This window comes from Cryptotermes secundus, unplaced genomic scaffold (assembly GCF_002891405.2).
Source record: "Cryptotermes secundus unplaced genomic scaffold, Csec_1.0 scaffold1278, whole genome shotgun sequence".
NCBI lineage: Eukaryota > Metazoa > Arthropoda > Insecta > Blattodea > Kalotermitidae > Cryptotermes > Cryptotermes secundus.
In genome coordinates, this window is record NW_019727419.1 from 181,574 (window position 1) to 199,350 (window position 17,777).

Below are 17,777 nucleotides of genomic sequence, written 5' to 3' on the forward strand. Positions count from 1 at the left end.
TATACTGTAGTGCAATTCTAGATTTAGTCCGAAAAGCAGCCTTATGCGCTACATGCGTTAGTAGTCTGGTGGTTTCTTGTGGGTGCTCTTCATTGCTATTTATGTCTTGTATATAGTGGTCTTGGCTAGGACTCTGTATTTTAGCATCCCTTTGCAATTGTTCACATTAGCGTCCATTTGTCTATAACCCGTCTAAATTGCAAACACTTCTTACTTAGTGTAGAGTGTATTGAAGTGTAAAATAAAGTGTTGCAATTTAAAGGAATTATGGACAAATGGACGCTAATGTTGGCTAGGACTATTAAGTAGTTGGAGAGTTTTTTGGGTGTGGTATCTAGGTTGGGGTATCCATACAGTATTTGCTACTTTTGCAGTGGGTGAGGATCCAGCAGGGCATGGAGCGTCTCTGTTAGACGGCCTCAGAAGGCTGTGACTGTGGAGCAATCAAAGATCATGTGATCCGTTGTTCCTGTTGTGCCTGGGCACCAGGGGCAGTCTGGTGTGTCTCTCTTACCCAATTTCTGCAGCTGTTGCGGTGTGGCTATACTATTATGTAGTGTTCTGCATGAGAAGTCGCCGTCTTTGCTCACGATGGGGTGGTGGTATATTGCTTTCCACTGGTGTTTTCCCAGGTGCCATTGGTTGTATGCCTTGCGTTTGAGTATGGGGAGGGGAGTCAGTTTACCGTTGGATTGTTTTATTACGTAAGAGATGGGGGTTGGTGATTTTCAGCGAAAGGTTTAGGTATTGTGGTGAGAAAAGGCTTCTGATTTCCGTAGGTTGGTTGCCAGTCTACGGGTTGTCGATTGGGTACAGTGTGTTGTGTCGATGTCTTTTAGTTCCTTCCAGTGGTCATTCTTCGTGATTAGGTCTTCTACGTAGGTTATACGTATTTAGAACATTCCAAGCTTCGTCAAACACAACTTTGTGGCCGGAAATATGTGGGGTCATGAGGGTGGAGTCGCGCAAGGGGATGTGCCTTAGGACTTCAAGGGACTGTAGGTTGGGGTTAACAATGGGTCTAATGTCGTGCCAGGCTTCGAATGCGCTGGCGTAGAAGTGTGTCAGTATGGGAAAGCGCGCTGGGTTCAGGTTCAGTTTTAGCACGGCTTCTGCGTGTAGGCCTGGGGCATACATCCTGATGTTTACTTGGAAGTACCGTGCCAGGCTTCGAGTGCGCTGGCGAGGACGGGTGTCAGTATGGGAAAGCGCGCTGGGTTCAGGTTCAGTTTGAGCACGGCTTCTGCGTGTAGGCTTAGGGCATATATCTTGATGTTGTTTGCTTGGAAGTACCACGCCTTCTCTCTGTTCTTTCTGGTTAGAAAATTTGCAAAAGGTTGAAGCGAATGGTGATGTGGGAACTGCTCACACTTACTTTGAATGTGTGCAGTTCCCACAAAACCATTCGCTTCAACTTGTAAACACGGTATGTGGCAACAGCAGTACCTATTACGTAACCGTTTTCTATATGTCGGACAACAGGCTACATAAGAAGATACACTGAGCAACCATCTCCGCGGGGGGGTGATGTGGGAACTGCACTTCTTCCACCCTCACTTCCAAGTATCGGGGCGAAAATTTGCTGAGTGTTGATTGGCTAGCGCGCATAATGATGTAGATGTGGGCTAGCCGCAAGCGCTGTATAAATGAGAACGTTTGAAGCAATGTGATTGGTTAGCGCACGTGATGGTGAAAAGTGAGCTGAATAGCGAGTGTTGCAGAAATGCGTGATAATATGTGGGATGTTCCCACAGTTTTAATGCGGGTTGGGAGGATGTGCACGTATATTCCTCCGTCTTCCAGTCTTCCATATACAAAGTTAGGACGTTTCCAGTGTTTGCCTGCCAGGTGAATTTGACTATCAGTTTGTCTATTGTGTCCAGGAGTGTGGTGGTGGCTTGGAGTTTGTCAGTACGTGTGTAATTTTTGGCTCCAACTAGTTGGTCGAGTATTTGTTTTCTATCAAGTAATTATGTGTCTTGCGGTACTTGTTCCCAAATTTGTAGTATTGCTCGTATCTTGATTTCAAGTTATGGCCAATTTTGTTGCTGCCAGTCGTCTGTGTTGCCTAGGTAGATTTTGTGAAGATAACATAAAGGCTCACGTACTCATCATCTGATGATGAGACACCTATAGTGTCGATTGGTAGTCAAGTTTAGTGCGCAATGAATTTGAAAGGATATGGAAGGAACTGATAACGTCCTTTCTGAAGCAACATTCCGGTAATTGCCTGGAGGGACTGAAATACACCAGAAATTCCCCACTGAGAGTAATCGAAGTTTCCGCCTGACTACTGAACCTCTTAATTTCCATTACAAGCCAAAGGCGTTAAGCTTGAAACAATCCGTTCGTTATCCAAACGAAACCTCAAAAATAAACACCTTGGATATTCGGTAACACGGGTGGGATTCGAACGGGTCATTTCCAAAATACAACTAAAGACACGTTACAGTTTGTGTCAGCGAGCCTTTTTCAAGAGACAGTTAAAAAAGATAGTCACATTTTAAGTAAAATTTTCAATGTTTTATTTAACATTCACATGCTTATAGGTCTATCACAGGCAGACTTCCTGAAACCTGAAATTCTCATTTCCACTCCTGTTGCTATGTATGGAGTCATTAGCCAATCACAGCCGCAAGATACCCGGAAGTAAGAAGTCATTTTTGTTTGTCTTCCTGCAAAGCCTCAAACTGCTCTGACGCATGTTCATACCTTTCTGTCCCTATTATCAATTGTAAACAGGCAACAAAAGCTTCATGGTGTTTACCCGCAGTACATAAACAACACTACTTTATTTAATGACAAAATACTGCTGCAGAATCTACATAGTGCTGTACAAGATGGTTGAAATTAATGGCAGTGAATGCTTACTTAGCGCCTGCCCAACTCCCATCCCCAAAACTACCTAGCAATCTATTGCTCCCTTTGCCTTTTGTCGGACCCTGGCCTCTTCTTAAGTTTCGTAAACTTCTTTACGAAGAAGATAAGACTCCTTGGACGGGGTTATCAGCCCGTCGCAAGGCTCCTACCCACACTCAGGATAACACAAACCAAGAATAAAGGAACATAGACATCCATGACTGGAATGGGTTTCAAACCCTCGACCCCAGTGCTCGAGCCCACGAAGACTGTTCATGTCTTAGACCGCGAAGCTACTGTGATTAGCACCAATACGATTTCAATCACTCTAAATTATCCGCTAAAATAAAGGACCTGTATGTGATTATACACAAGTGTATTATAAGCCGGGATATCGTAGGCGGTAGAGCGAGTGGCTACGGGCTGGACGACCGAGGGGTCGAAGTTCGAGCCCCGGAAGGATCAAGAATTGTCTCTTCTCCACGTCGTCCATGCTGGCTTTGGGGCCCTGCCAGCTTCTCATCCAATGTGTACCAGGACTCTTTCCCAGGGGGTAAAGTGGCACGGGCGTGAAGCTGATCATTCAACTCCAGTTAGGATTGACGTCAAGAAAATATGGATCTATAAATTCACTCACCCATACGCCTTCATGGAGTAATTCTCAATTAGTTAAGCCACAGCGATAACTTTATAGTTCGAGAACCTAGAGGAAGAGGAATGTCCGACGTTGAAAACCGCTAATAAGCAACGTCTAGGGAAGACATGACTGTGGATACTAGTGTGTGTGTGTGTGTGTTGTGTTTGTGTGTGTGTAGCAGTGAAATGTGTAGTCACGCGCTGCGTCACAGAGTCCAATAAATCCGGTCATCAATCCAAAACCAGTCAGTAGTCTAACTCCATCACTTGATGATATGAAGTACCGGGCCGAGATAGCTCAGTCGTTACAGTAACTAGAATACGAGCTGGACGACTGAGGAATGAACGACCGCGACCAGAGTGGTCTATTGTGCTTCCCCTTTTGATTATCCCCTCAGCAATCCAGCGCTTCGAATGAAGCGTAGGAATTTGTATGTGGGGGCGTTGAAATAGTCACTTGGTTCGATAAAGTACTGACCCAAGTGACGTAATCTTAAATAAGCTAAGGCCTCACATTCACACAGGATATGTGTGGCTGTTTCTTCTTGACCCCTCTCATAAGTGGGACTATCACTTAGTCCCAGTTTAAAGAAGTATCCTTTAAGGTGACAGTGGCCTGTAAGTAGTCCCTCCACCCATCGTAGTTAGTTCCTGTTTACCTTCAACAGTTACTTCGCTCCTTAGCAGAGGATCTTCATATGAGTCCCTTTGCTTGCCTGAGTCCAGTTAAATATCTACAGTATTTCTTGTGATTCATGTTTGTCCAGTCCCTGAATTCCTGTCTGGCAACTCCTATAGAGATGCCACAGGCTGGTTCAGGTCCTATGAACGGATGTTCAGCTCCAATCTCGGCCAATTGGTCTGCTGTTTCGTTTCCAGTAATACCCTCACGCCCAGGCATTCACAGTTGTACCCTGTTATGTTTGGCCAGTTCCATGAGAGTTTGGTGGAAATCCCAGACCAATTCTGAGTTGATCTCGTGTATGTCAGTTTTCGGCCTCGTGCCATAGCAGTACACACCAGCTACAATACCCTTATTTATCTTGGAACCATCTGTATACCACATCAGTCCCCCTTACCTATCGGGCCGAAACCCGTCTTCCTATTCACTCCTGTCAGGAAATCTGACTCTGAAGTGTTTTTCAGATACAAGTCTCGGTATAATTTTGTCAGACCCCATTTGTAATATGGGTTCATTTCATGCCCTGAGTTATGTATGCATGGGCGAAACCATCGGATCTAGGTTTCCATTGATCACTGCACTGGAGACGGTAGATTCCTGCCTTGGCCTATGCCTCCAACTGTAGATGCAGTGCGGGGAGTCCAAGGAGTGTCTCGAGTGCAGCTGTTGAAGATCTTCGAATTGCTCCTGTGATACCCAAACAAGCCAACCTTTGAAATTTGCTAAGTTCTGCCTTGCTTGTCTTGAGTATAACTCTGGGCCACCATACTGTGGCGCCATATGTAATTATGGGTCTTACAACCGCAGTGTATATCCAATGCACAACGTGCGGATGCAGTCCCCAGGTTTTACCAAACATGCTTCTGCATGTCCAAAAAGCCTTACAGGCTTTGTTAATGACCTTGTCCAGCTGCTCTTTCATGTCAGTCCCTTGTCTAATACTACACCAAGGTACTTGATTTCGCTGGAGAGCTGGATCGTCTTATTGAAGAGGGTCGGTTCCTTAAGACCCTTTATATATCTCTTCCTAGTAAACGGTATAATTACCGTCTTATTGGGATCGATGGAAAGGCTTGTTCTTTCACACCATTGTTGGATCATGTGCAGAGCTGTCTGAAGACGCTCTGATACTGTCGGAAGGAATTTTCCGTTTATGAGGATTGCTATGTCATCAGAATATCCTACTGTGTAATACCCATCATCATTAAGTCCTCACAGGAGGTCGTCGAGGACCAAGACCGACAGTAGAGGCGAGAGCAGCCCCCTCCTGTGGACACTGCCTAGACGCGGACGCACCAAAAGTCCCTCTTGATAAGGGGGCAGCTATGGTAATGCTTCCCAGCATATCACTGACCCATCTGCATATTGCAGGCTCTATGCCATGCCTTCCAGCAGCCTATTTGATTATATCAAATGAGGTTCTATCGAAATCTTCCTCTATGTCAAGGAATGCTCCTAAGGCAATATCCTTGTATTCAAACGCACTTTCTATGCGTGTTAACACATTGTGTAGTGCGCTTTCGGTAGATTTACCTGTTTGGTAGGCACGCTGGTTTCCTTGTAGAGGATATGTCCTCAACGCCCAGTCCCTGATATGCCTATCCACTATTTCTCCATCGGTTTCAACAGGAAAGATGACAGGCTAATAGGACGATAAGCCTTAGCCTCGGTGTAATCAATTTTTCCCGGGCTTTGGGATAAACGCCATCTTAACTTGCATCCAGGCCATGGGGATGAAAGCCATAGGGGATAGCCTGCTTAAACCATGTTATCTGAGTAGGGACGTTAATAGTTTGAAAGTTAGGAGCAGGAAACAAGGAACAGATGTAGAAAAATATTTCTTTGTAAATAGGACCATAAAGATTGGAAAAGTTACCCGCAGGCATACTAGCGTCTTACCCCTGTAAACTAAACACGTTTAGAAAGAGGGTTAGGAAAGCTGTTACAAGTAAAGAGGCCTTTGGCATACTTTGAATGGAAACAAGTGAAGTAATGACAAGTGTCCTTGTTCCAGTGCAGTGACTTTAGATGACTTTATATGTTTGGATTTGCACTATGTGTGCCTTGCTTATTGCAATGTACTTTGTCTTGTATTGTTCCCTTTACATTATAGTGCTTCATTGCCTGTATCAGTGCAAGATCTACCCAATTGCAGTAAATTAATAATAGTAAAACCAGAAAGTGAGGCATTAATTTACAACTGACATGTTTATCTCCAAAGAATATTAGATTACATAACTTTATATTTGAAATAATGGAAAATTCAAATGTACTATAAATAGTTGAAGCGCTATGGAACCAAATCACTTCTGTTTTCAAATATCGCTGTTTTCGCAGGTAAGTTAACTCACGTTACGTCGTCCTAAAATAATCAGATTTAAATATACATAACCATACTCAATATTTAAATTAAATTATCGGACATTTGAGAATGACAGTTAAGAGTCAAAATATATTGAGATCTTCTGTTTCGAAGCCTCAGTAATTTCTATATCACTTTGTGGGGTGAAAAAGACATCAACGGTTTTTGGATCGTTTAGGCATTAAATTTTTTATAGGCGTATTAGAACTTCGAATTTAACATTCAACATAGTGAAGTTTATACAAATATTGTGTTTCTAGACATTAACCATCTTCCTGTTTTATTTAAAACACATAATGTTTCGGAATCTGTCTCCGTCTTCGGACGGAATTTACTCACTCCCATCGAAAGAGCTAGTCTCTAAATGCGGAGAAACTGGTCTCCCTAAGGCTGTGTGATTTAAATAAAAACAGGACGACGGATAATATCCAGAAACATAATGATTGTACTAATATATCATCGTCACAAATTGTCTGATCTTATAATATAATTTACTCACTGTATATTCTCATTATATTCATAAAAGACGATAACTGTGTAAGTCTTGTCCTTGTACTCTTAACTGGAATGTTTCCATGCGAGACGAACAACAAACGCCATGGAGCAGAATGCTTCTTCAGAAGACATTAGTAACTCAGTAAGTCATAAAATTCCCCATGAATAGTAGAACCGAAATTGCATTGTCATATTCACAACAGTCGCCACTGATCCCAATCCTCAATATGTAGATTCCAGTCAACATCGCTAAACTTAGTTCTGTAAAATCCGATTTAATGCTGTCCTCTAGTCTATGTTATTTCTATAAACTTAGTTTGTAAACCCCGTTTTAATATTGTCTTCTCGGCTACGTTATTACAATTTCAATAAATAAAGAAGTGTGAAAATTTCGAAAGAATGTTTCCTTGCTCAAAATATTTCTGCTGAAAATTACATTTTTTTTCTTTTACTCCTTTAATTCATTGACATGTTCCGTCAAGTTATTCTGTTACAGGACAACGCCACAATGAGAGCAGTCAGTGGTTGCCTGATCCTACTTCTTGTGACGTCTCATATGTCCGTTGCCAGAAAATTCACCAAGTGCCAGTTCCTACGAGAACTAAGGAAAGGCAACGTTGCAAAAAAAGATTTAGCAACCTGTGAGTTAAATAGCTGACAAAGATTATTAAATTTATTTAATAGAAAACAAAGCACTGAATGGCACATTAGCCTCCTGATAATTCGTTCTTAAACTTTTCACCCAAACATAACAATTATTCAATTCCTATCAATAGAACACTATGTTCAGCAGATGGGGTTGTTGTCTAAGATGACATGTTTCGCCACGTGTGTAGTGTGTCCTGTTTTTAGTTACAACAGGCATGTCATATACTTAGCTTAAATTTATGTATGAGCCAGGTGGAACCCACCGGCGTATTTTATGCAATATATGCTACGTCATACACGTACACTATAGTAGAATAACTTGCGTATTCCTATTATCATTAGTAGTTTCGGTTACGTTGCAGAGTTTGAACGTTCTGTGTGAATGTATGCAGTTCATCTGCACAATTCACTTTTTTCTTTGTATTCAGTGTTTTTCTGGGATGATTTGGCCCTGAGTTCTTGGTCACAATGCTGTTCTTACATTGAGGGTGGTGGGTGGTGGTTATGTCAGTTTGAATTTTACGAGTATTCTTACCGGCGTATTTCTGTTTTCTGTACACAACCCACTGTCACTAGTCATATATATAAAAAAAAAACTCCTTGACCTCGTAGCCCGCAAGCGAACTATACCGACCGAGCCACCGACGCTTGCCGGCGAAGTTAATGTGAAGTTAATGTCACGTGGTCAGCGCAAAGGTTCCCCACGGTCGTTAATCTCGGCCTCCTAGACCGCAGATGCTATTTCCATAACACAGCTACTCAATTATCCTCACGAGGCTGAGTAAACCCTATACCTGACCCATTATTTCTCAGAAAATCTGGTAGCGCCGGGAATCGAACTTGGAACCTCAGGATCTGTAGCCAGAAACTCTGACCACTACACCACAGAGGCGGTCAAACTTTCCTATAAACCGTGAAAATTTAATAACATTTAAAATAACTGTCAAATAGCAAAAATTTTTAAACCCAACAGAGTAGGTATCTCCCCCATGATTGACGTTCGCTTTTTCTAAGGGAAGAACAGAGTATGTGTCTTTCCCAACCCCTCACCTCATGACGCAAACATAAAATTCCCAGAACGATGCGTATTCTCGTTTCTAGAACACTGGACGGTGGGCAAAACCCAAAAACCCAGTAATTCTGACATTTATCTTTCCCTCTCTCTTTCACAGTTTTGTGTATAGCTCAGCATGAGAGCGGTCTGAATACTGCAGCTAGGGGCGGGCCCAACAGGGACAGAAGCTATGACAATGGGATATTCCAGGTAAACAATTGTGTTACTCTACGAAAATAAAGCTGAATATACTTACGTACATTGATTAGAGAGAAAGTCTAAGGAGAAAAATATTTCTTCACGAGCTAATCATCATCCCGACAGACAATGAAATGCCTGGCTTCTATATAACCCTAATATTTATTACCGTGTTCAGAAGAGTCCGCCACTGACATCTATCCTGAGCCACAAGAATCAAATCCGCCTTCTCACACGCTCTCTCTCTCTCTCTAACATTTTTTCTATTTCCTATGTCTCATATTGTGTTACATGTTTTCTTTTGTTCGTAATGTAACGTCGATCCTTACTTTCAGATAAACGACAGATACTGGTGCAAAAACAGAGGCGTAGGCGGAAGTTGCAACATTAATTGTGCAAGTGAGTGCAGATGTACTAATCTAAAAAGCTCCGCTGAACTCTATCGGAGCTAGTATATGAGTTCTTTCTTAATATAATGTAAGATTTGTTCAGATATTCCTCGAGCCTTCAGTCAACTCTGGAGGCTCACGGAAATAGATACATAGTTTCACTTGTGTTTAATTAAGCACCCGCTTAAACAATATACATATATGGAGAAATGGAGGGCACATTTGATGCCGCAAATTTCTTAGGAATTTGCCACTGTTTGGAGGGAATATACTGCAGCTCGCGTGTTGCTAGCTTGACTTCTGCTCGGCAGCAATGGGTGAAGGCAGAAATTTCATTTGAATGTTCGGTAAACTTCAACGACTATACTCAGAGACATATCCTACAATATTGCATTATTCTATATACACAAACTTAAGCGGCCTCCGTAGTCTAGAGGTAACGTTCCCACCTCATGTCTCGTAGTACGCGGGTTCAAATACCCGGCGGAGGTCGTCAAATTTTTAAGGGCGGAAAAATTCAGGGAACAAGTCCTCCGGGAGGGACTTTAAGCCGTGGGTCCCGTGTCGTAGCTTTACGGCACGTAAGAGAAACTCATATCCCCAAAGGATATCACTGAGCCAAATTACGGACGTTTCCCGCCCAACAGCAGTCCCTAATACCTCTGGTAGATGGGGAAGCATTATAGATACCTCTCAGCTAGTAGAGCTGGTCTTGCTGGCTGGGCGGGACTGATGGTAAGCACCAATACCGGTAGGATATAGAGACTGGTAGAAATCATAGGGGGAAGCACAATGGACCAATACAGGTCTAAGTGAATGGGGAAACACACCCTCTCCAATAACTAACTAACTAACATACACAAACTTAGTACAATGTACCGAATTATTCTTTCTCGCATGCTTTACTTATCTAAGTGAAATACCAGAGGAGACAAGCCATTATTTAGGAAATATGTTCCAGAAAGGAAAAGAACTATTGCTTTGAGAAGTGTGGTAGGTCTACAGGAAGCCTACGGTGATATCTCACGCTTTGCGATTGACATGCTCATTTCGAAAAACTACTCAAAGCCAAAATGGCAAGTGACACAAGTGGTTCCAAGAGTGTGCTCCAGGCATTTAAATATGTGACACTGCATGGAAAAATATATTCCTGTAAAATTTCCTATAAAAGACAAAAACAAACTCCGTGACCTGTTTTCCGCAAGCGAACTATATCGACCGACCGAGCGACCGCTGCTTGTCGGCGAAGTTAGTGCCAAATATAGCGGATAGAGGGTGTTACTATTTCCTTGAAATAATTTCTCAATTATCCTCATGAGGCTGAGTGAACCCCTTTCCAGACACACATTTCACAGAAAATCAGGTAGCGCCGGGAATCGAACACAAAACCTCGGAATCTATAGCCAGGAACTCAGACCACTGGACAACAGAGTAAAACATCTGTCGAAAGCAAAATTTATAAACGGCTAGTGAAAGATAGTATTTCTACTACAAAACCTTGTTCGAGGAACCCCGTACAAAACAACATGAAAAAATGCCCCGTTTAATAGGGCAGTAAATATTGCGATTTTCTAAGTTTGTGACAATGGTCCATTCATTATACCAATATTATATTGGAAATGAGGAGTATCTAACACACAAGACCTTCTGGATCTGGCCGCCATAATACTGACAAAACAATATATAAAACCAATTCTAATGTGTCATTTTTAGATTAATGAAATCGAGTAAAATAAAAAGGAGGTAAAATCATTTCCGGAAACATCGTGAACATTATCTAGAGGTGTACCTCACAAAAGAGCAGCGCCCAGCATAACTCTTGTATGAATCTCCGGCGTACGTTTTCCTGCCAAGAATAAATGCGGCAAATATACTTTATTAAAAGTAAAAGCAAAAATCAATCAAATACCTTCAATAGTAATTTAGATATCACATGTATTCAAACGACAACTGACATCCATCATTTTACTTCCAGAACTCAGAGACAACAACGTGGCCGATGACATCAAATGCGCATTGAAGATCAAGAAGTCTCAAGGATTTACAGCTTGGGTCGTTTACCGGAAATATTGCACCAGGGCTTCCTTGCCCAGTTGTTGAACTCGCCCCTACAATCCACTGGTTTATTCAGAAAATAAGGAAAATATATCAGGCCAAATAACAATGGAAAATGACCGCAATGCATCGATTTCTATACACACAGCACCTCAGGGTTTATTGTGAAATAATTGTGGAACAGAATGTGTTTCATGTTCACCAACTGTCCCATGTGTGATGTTGTATTTTAGCGTCCTGTTGCACTGATTTTAGTCCATGATATATATATACAGTGTCCGTCTTGCAGTGCATTCACTTTTACCTGTCACTTCACAACATGCTTCGGCACCATAGTTGTGAAGTGACAGGTAAAATTGGATGCACTGCAAGACGGACACTGTATATATATCATGTTCCATGTGTGACATATCATTAATTTTTATAGAGGTTCATACACCGGGACATTATTAACATTTAAATCTGCTGACAACCTCTCATTTGCCTCATTGTTTAATCAAATAACAGATCTCTATATAACTACAATAAAATTGTTCACATATAATTTGTACAGAGAAAATAAATGATATTTTATTAGCAAAATATAAGAGAGAAACACGTAGCATATATATCACTAAATGTAGGAATGTAATATTTTGTGTTTCTTTACAGTGTCTTTCCAATCTGGTCCCCATTGCGAATTTAAGTGTGCTCTTTTAAAACATTTACGTCAACAATATTAAATATACGATTATTTTTAACACTAAGCTGTAACATACGATTTAAAATATACAAAATAAATTTTTGTTTCTTTGCAATTACTGTGTTAGGTATATTGTTTATATGAGATGCGGTAACACCAATACAAGCAACAGTATTCATGCAACGTACATCCTCATATGATTAATAAAGAAAATATAAACACTTACGTAATCATAAAATTAATTAGCGGGAGTGTCTCAGTTTCTTAATAAGGATTCAGTTACTTCCGAAATAGATTACCCAAACTTTCTATCTAACTTGAGGGTTGTTTTGATACATCCATACATCATTGTCTCTGAGTTCGTGTCCCTGTGACGTCACTTATCATCAAGCTAAACCCCCACAGAGCACCACTTGAGGGTCGGGTTGGGTAGGGTCGAATGAGGAAAGTTGCTGCTGGTCTTCGCTGTAACAATTAACCTTGATTTCTTTTCCCGCAAGACCAATAACCATATTTTTCTGTCCCACTGCTCAGACTGTGTCTTGAGGCTACTTCTTACTGGTGGGAAAGCGAACACCTAATTCTCTGTTTTCTTTCACAGTCTACACGCCTCATTTGGAAAAAATTTTCACTTCTCGCAGGCACAGACCCACTGCTGACAAGTTAACTGTGCGTGTATTATACTGTAAGGGAAAGGACCCTTATGGGAGGAACCGGTAGCTTGGAAGTACCGGCCTCCCCAACAAGAATGAAAGGAAAGAGCGAATGTGAAACAAGGCGACAGACAAATTCTGGACCACGGGAGTGCTCGGGGGCGAGCACCACCGAAGAGAGGGGCGGATGCGGTTAAACGAACACCACACGAAGACGCCAACAGAACGGCAAGGCCGAATGCAGACGTTGCCAGCAAAACACCGCGGGATCGAAACCGAGGGAGGACCTTTAGGCTGTTCGGGGACGAACAACCTTTAGAAGGGAGCAATGTAACGTGTCTGGAATCCAGAAGTCACTTCTATGGAAACGCTAGAACAGACCGTTGCATAAGAAGTAACAATAGCGATACTGTAATTCCAACAGTGAGCTGTTGTATCGAGAACATCGAATCTCCACGGTAACGACAAACAAAGCAACATCTCCATGGTTATAACGGAGGGTTCGTTGCCTAACAGCGGGCAAGGTTATAGATAGCCCAGCTTCAGCGAAAAACAGTGAGTCTCGGAATAGTCTTCGAAGAAGAGAGTCTCGGAATAGTCTTCGAAGAAGAAAGCTTCGGATGGCCCGTCTAAGAAGTCAGTTTGGGAATATCCGTCTAAGGAGTCAGTCTCGCCGGAATATTGTGAGCAGTGATTGTAGCACTGCTAGTGCAGATGGTTGTAAAGTGTGTAAACGAGCGAAGAAATAAACTCGCCATACCAGAAGACGGCGTGAACTTATTTGTAGCGTTATACGCCCGAACACGCTACAATACATATCATGTGGAACATTAATTTTTTGCCCATGTACAAATATTTATATCGACCTTTCGGATTTTAGTAATTTATTTCCGTGAAAAGCTAAACACTTCCGTCTAGTGTGGCTGGTAATAAATTTTCTTGTTTCGGTTATTTATGCTCTTACATGTTTCGGTCTTCAGAAACCATCATCAGAGAGACACCTTTACATCAATACAGTTGGAACCTACTATTACAGTATATGTTCTGAAAGTTAAACGTATACATTTAATATTAATAATATGCAATTTGGTATAAAATCTAAAGTCTTTACAACTACAGCGGATGTTTCAATGCATTAAAATAATTATAATTTGTTTGTTAAGACTCTATTGGAATTCGGAAACCAAGCAGATTCGTGTCGTTCCTCTTATTATTTATGTTGACGGGGGCCGAACGTGTGCCGCCCTGTCGTTCTCGAGAAGAGGGTTCTTTGATGTTGTCCTGTATGGGTTTGTGGGGCGCTATGTTGTTTTTAAAACACGAAGATCTTTCTCAAATCATATAATGAATATAGAATCTAGTAATTTTGTGACGATAACATAAAGGCTTACATCATCCGATGACGATGAGAGATCATCAGAGATGTTTAGACACATCGACACACGTCGAATAGTACGTCAAATTTATTGAAAAATAAATTTCAAAAATATGGAAGAAAACAATGGTGTCCTTGTTGATTTAGCGCTCCGGTAATTGCACGGAGAACCTGAAATAAACCACAAATACCCCAGTGAGAATATTGGATTTTCTACCTGAGAACTGAACCTCTCACCTTCCAATACACGCGTTAAGCTTGATGCAATCGGCTCATTAACTTAATGTAAACCTCAAAACTGAACAGATAGGATAGTCGGTACCCCTTCCGGAATTCGAACGGGGTTATTTACAAAACACAAAACCGCTATCTGTGAGCGAATTTTTAGATTCTATGGGACCCTCAACGTCTCACGATCCCATGGGCCTCCATGGCCTGTTACAGGTAGCCTTACATTATAAATCCTATTATATGTCTTTCCTCCCATCTGCTCTAGCATTTCTAATAGGACACCTTGTACTAGTATCAGCCACGTTAGACTATACAGACATAGCAAAGAAACAGGAGAGCACACCGGATCAGTTGAGAAGACAGGGCTGAATGACGAGAGGTGCAATGTTCTCACTGTGGAAACTATGAGAATCACTGCCATCTGGAATGTGACGGCGGTAACGATCTAACAGGTTACACGGTATCACATCACAAAGACAATACACTATTGTGACATGTAGACCCATTGCTAGTCACCGACGGCGAAATAAGCAAGCATACAACTGCCTCTAATAAATAACGGTCTCCGCAAAAGACACGAAAGCAAGAATTCCACGGCATTAACTGGATTCAAACATAGTTGGAAGTGGAAATTTCTACGCGGTCAGCGCCGAGACAAGTCCAGAGATAACCCCAGAGAAAACCCTCTCGTGAAGGCGGGATCCAATACCTCCACCCTAGCTCTGCGGGTCGAAGGAGGCGACAAAAATAATGTCTCGAATCCGAGACAGTGCAATGTGGTTACGAGTCCCAAGTGCCTCCGTCCCGAGGGTCCCGAGAGTGACTGCGATGGAGAGGATCAGCGGCAACTAAAACGAGACTCGTCAACTAGTCAGAGAAAGGGCCCCACATCAACAAATCCGCAACTGTCTCACAGTAATAAAAATATCGTCGTAAGCCCCAGGTGGGTGCTTTATTCCAAGACAGACTGGCCGAATGACCGTCGGTCGTAACATAAGACTCAAGACTGAGATAGACCCGTCTTCTAGTCAGAGAAGATGTTACATAAAAACAATGACCGCAAGCGTTCAGTTGCAAGAAAGAAATCTTTGGTCGTGGGTCCCAAGGGCCTGCCGCTAAGGCCAACAGATTGGGAAATTATTGGCAGTAAACCGCTGTCGTAAAGAAAATCTGTCTTTGACTTAATCAGCCAGTCAGTCAGTTAGTCAGTCAGTCAGACAGTCTCATAGTTAGTCACTCAGTCTAGAATTACTGTAGCTGAGGACGGGAACAATTCGGGAACCCAGAGAAAGTGGAACGTCTGATGTTTAAAGCCGTTACCAGGAGACTGGTAAAGACACAGCAGGCTGAGAAGACTTAGGTGTATGCTCTAGTGAAGTGTAAAGTGTGTGAATTAGTGGAACTGTTATAATTACTTGTAGTCACTGAGATGTAAGGGTTCAATAACTGAAATTATAAATCCAACCGCCGTCATAGTCATTCTAAAACCTTCACAATATGTTACTGCTATTGCTACATTTCTCAAACTGCTGTTAAATGCATATAAACGCATCTGAAACGAACATATCATGGCGTATACAGTTTCAGGCGGCAGTACGTAGCTGCAACATTATTTATCGCTCCTTACTCAATACAATTTTTTCATTTTAAAATGAGACATGTGCTTTAGCATCATCCTGTCTGTATCTTGGTTTCAGTTCATACCTAATGACTTTAAGTCAATTGACGGGTTTTCATTGAACATATTACAGATGTCATGCCACAATGGGCTACCAACATTTGTTTTCTTTTTATTTCCTGTCATTAAGAAATGAAACATGGCGTCTGTGCGAAATTGTCAGGCAGGGCTGACATGAGTATCGTTAATATATACCCCTCAAATCTGTTGTGGTAACAGATATCACTAATATAAGCAATTTCAATCAAGGCAGTGGTGTTACACAATGTAAAATTATACCATGGTGTCTGCGCGAATTTTTTATTTACTAATATGTGAAATCGTTAAGCAGAAATTACAAGCAGAACTGTAGATTTCTTACCAACGGTAATTTTACGTTAATAATTACAAATATGGCGACACAGCGAACCATCAGATAATCGTTGAAACATTCAGACATGATACGTGCTTCATTTAACGTAAAAAAATCTATATTTGTGACTAGGTTCTTTAGATCAGAATTGTTGAAAAATTGTAGGAAAAGTTGTCATTCTCTACATATTAATTGGTCATGAAATTGTTTTGAAGTTTAAAATATCATTGACAGTTCTTTGGCAAAAATTGTAGTAGAACTGATAAATGGAAGACCCCACTCCCTCTAGATATGGATACAAAGCACGTAAACAGGTTAACCTGTCCACTTACATATGAAATGGACATGTCGACATTTCCTTGTTACATGAAAGGACATAGAATTTTCTTATGACCTTCTAATCCATGGCCTACATTCCCAGTGAGAATCCCCTGTTGCCATTTCAGTTATGTTTGTTTTTATGAATAAATCTATTTAAAGTAAGAACCACATGTACACGCGTTAGGGCTGAAAGTAAGTGCCTTTAATGTGAGGGTTCTCGAGTTCATAACAGATTGGCAGCAAGTGGCTAGTGCGACAAACTGGGTGATCCAAAGAACCTCGGCCTAAGTTGCAATATAACCTTCTTAACACAAATTAGTTACAGGGGAGGTACAAATGAATGTAAGAATCTTACAGGCACAGAAAATCTTCTAATATTCCTCTTCTTTCTAAATGCAAGCATGAATATTTCGCCATCTTTAAAGAGACATTACATATTACTTAAGGAGTTATTTGTTAAATCTCAGGTTCTACATTGGTATTTAACTCCTCCAATGTATGTGGCGTGTTGCTCTATACCATATCCTTTAAGTAGCTCCAAAGATGGAAACTCGTAAAAATTAAAACATGGAATCTTAGTTATCCAAATCTTTGGAAATAATCAAGCATACTCGTAATTCAAGTAGAGCATTCAAGAATTTCGGAGAAAATATATCCAACATGAAGCATTTGTTCTGACTGTGCCCACTGATATCTCCTCGACACACACCCCACAGAAAACACCATCTTCTTTTGCCAAGAAAGTATATTTTCTTCTCCGTTACCTTGCAATGGATGTCCTCATAATGACGCTTCACTTTGTCTTGTGGGAATGTTTTTAGCGACTCGTAACCGGCTAATGGGCATCATGTCACAACATGTATGTCGAAATGAGGGATTTTCCATTCAACGACACTACCTACGGTTGACAGTTATTGTCATTAAATTATAATTATTACACCAAACTCTATCCATCGTGGCGCAGCTGGATAGTCATGCAAATTATTTACTCTAAGGACTTTGGCAACGATCTCTCTAATGGAATAAGCGTGGCCTTGTCTTGTGAAATGAACCACTTAAGGAATTGAAACAATTAGGTTATTTATTTATGCATAGTCAAATTGGTTA

The 17,777-nt window shown here is 41.3% G+C and overlaps 2 protein-coding genes across 4 annotated transcripts in view; both read left to right on the plus strand.

Annotated features, from left to right (window-relative positions):
• LOC111864794 (lysozyme C-like) overlaps positions 1-17,777 on the plus strand; it is a 48,243-nt gene that overhangs the window by 1,674 nt on the left and 28,792 nt on the right. The window lies entirely within an intron of this gene.
• Positions 1,778-11,629, plus strand: LOC111864793 (lysozyme C-like). Of its 3 annotated transcripts, none has more exons than XM_023852305.2 (5): positions 1,778-1,848; positions 7,531-7,675; positions 8,855-8,946; positions 9,270-9,333; positions 11,299-11,629. In XM_023852305.2, exons 2-5 carry the CDS (start codon positions 7,543-7,545, stop codon positions 11,421-11,423), a joined length of 414 nt encoding a protein of 137 aa, XP_023708073.1. In that variant the 5' UTR covers positions 1,778-1,848; positions 7,531-7,542; the 3' UTR covers positions 11,424-11,629. The 3 variants fall into 3 exon arrangements, with proteins under 3 accessions (XP_023708073.1, XP_033607472.1, XP_033607473.1); XM_033751581.1 differs by lacking the exon at positions 1,778-1,848 and adding an exon at positions 1,905-1,911; XM_033751582.1 differs by lacking the exon at positions 1,778-1,848 and adding an exon at positions 6,507-6,514.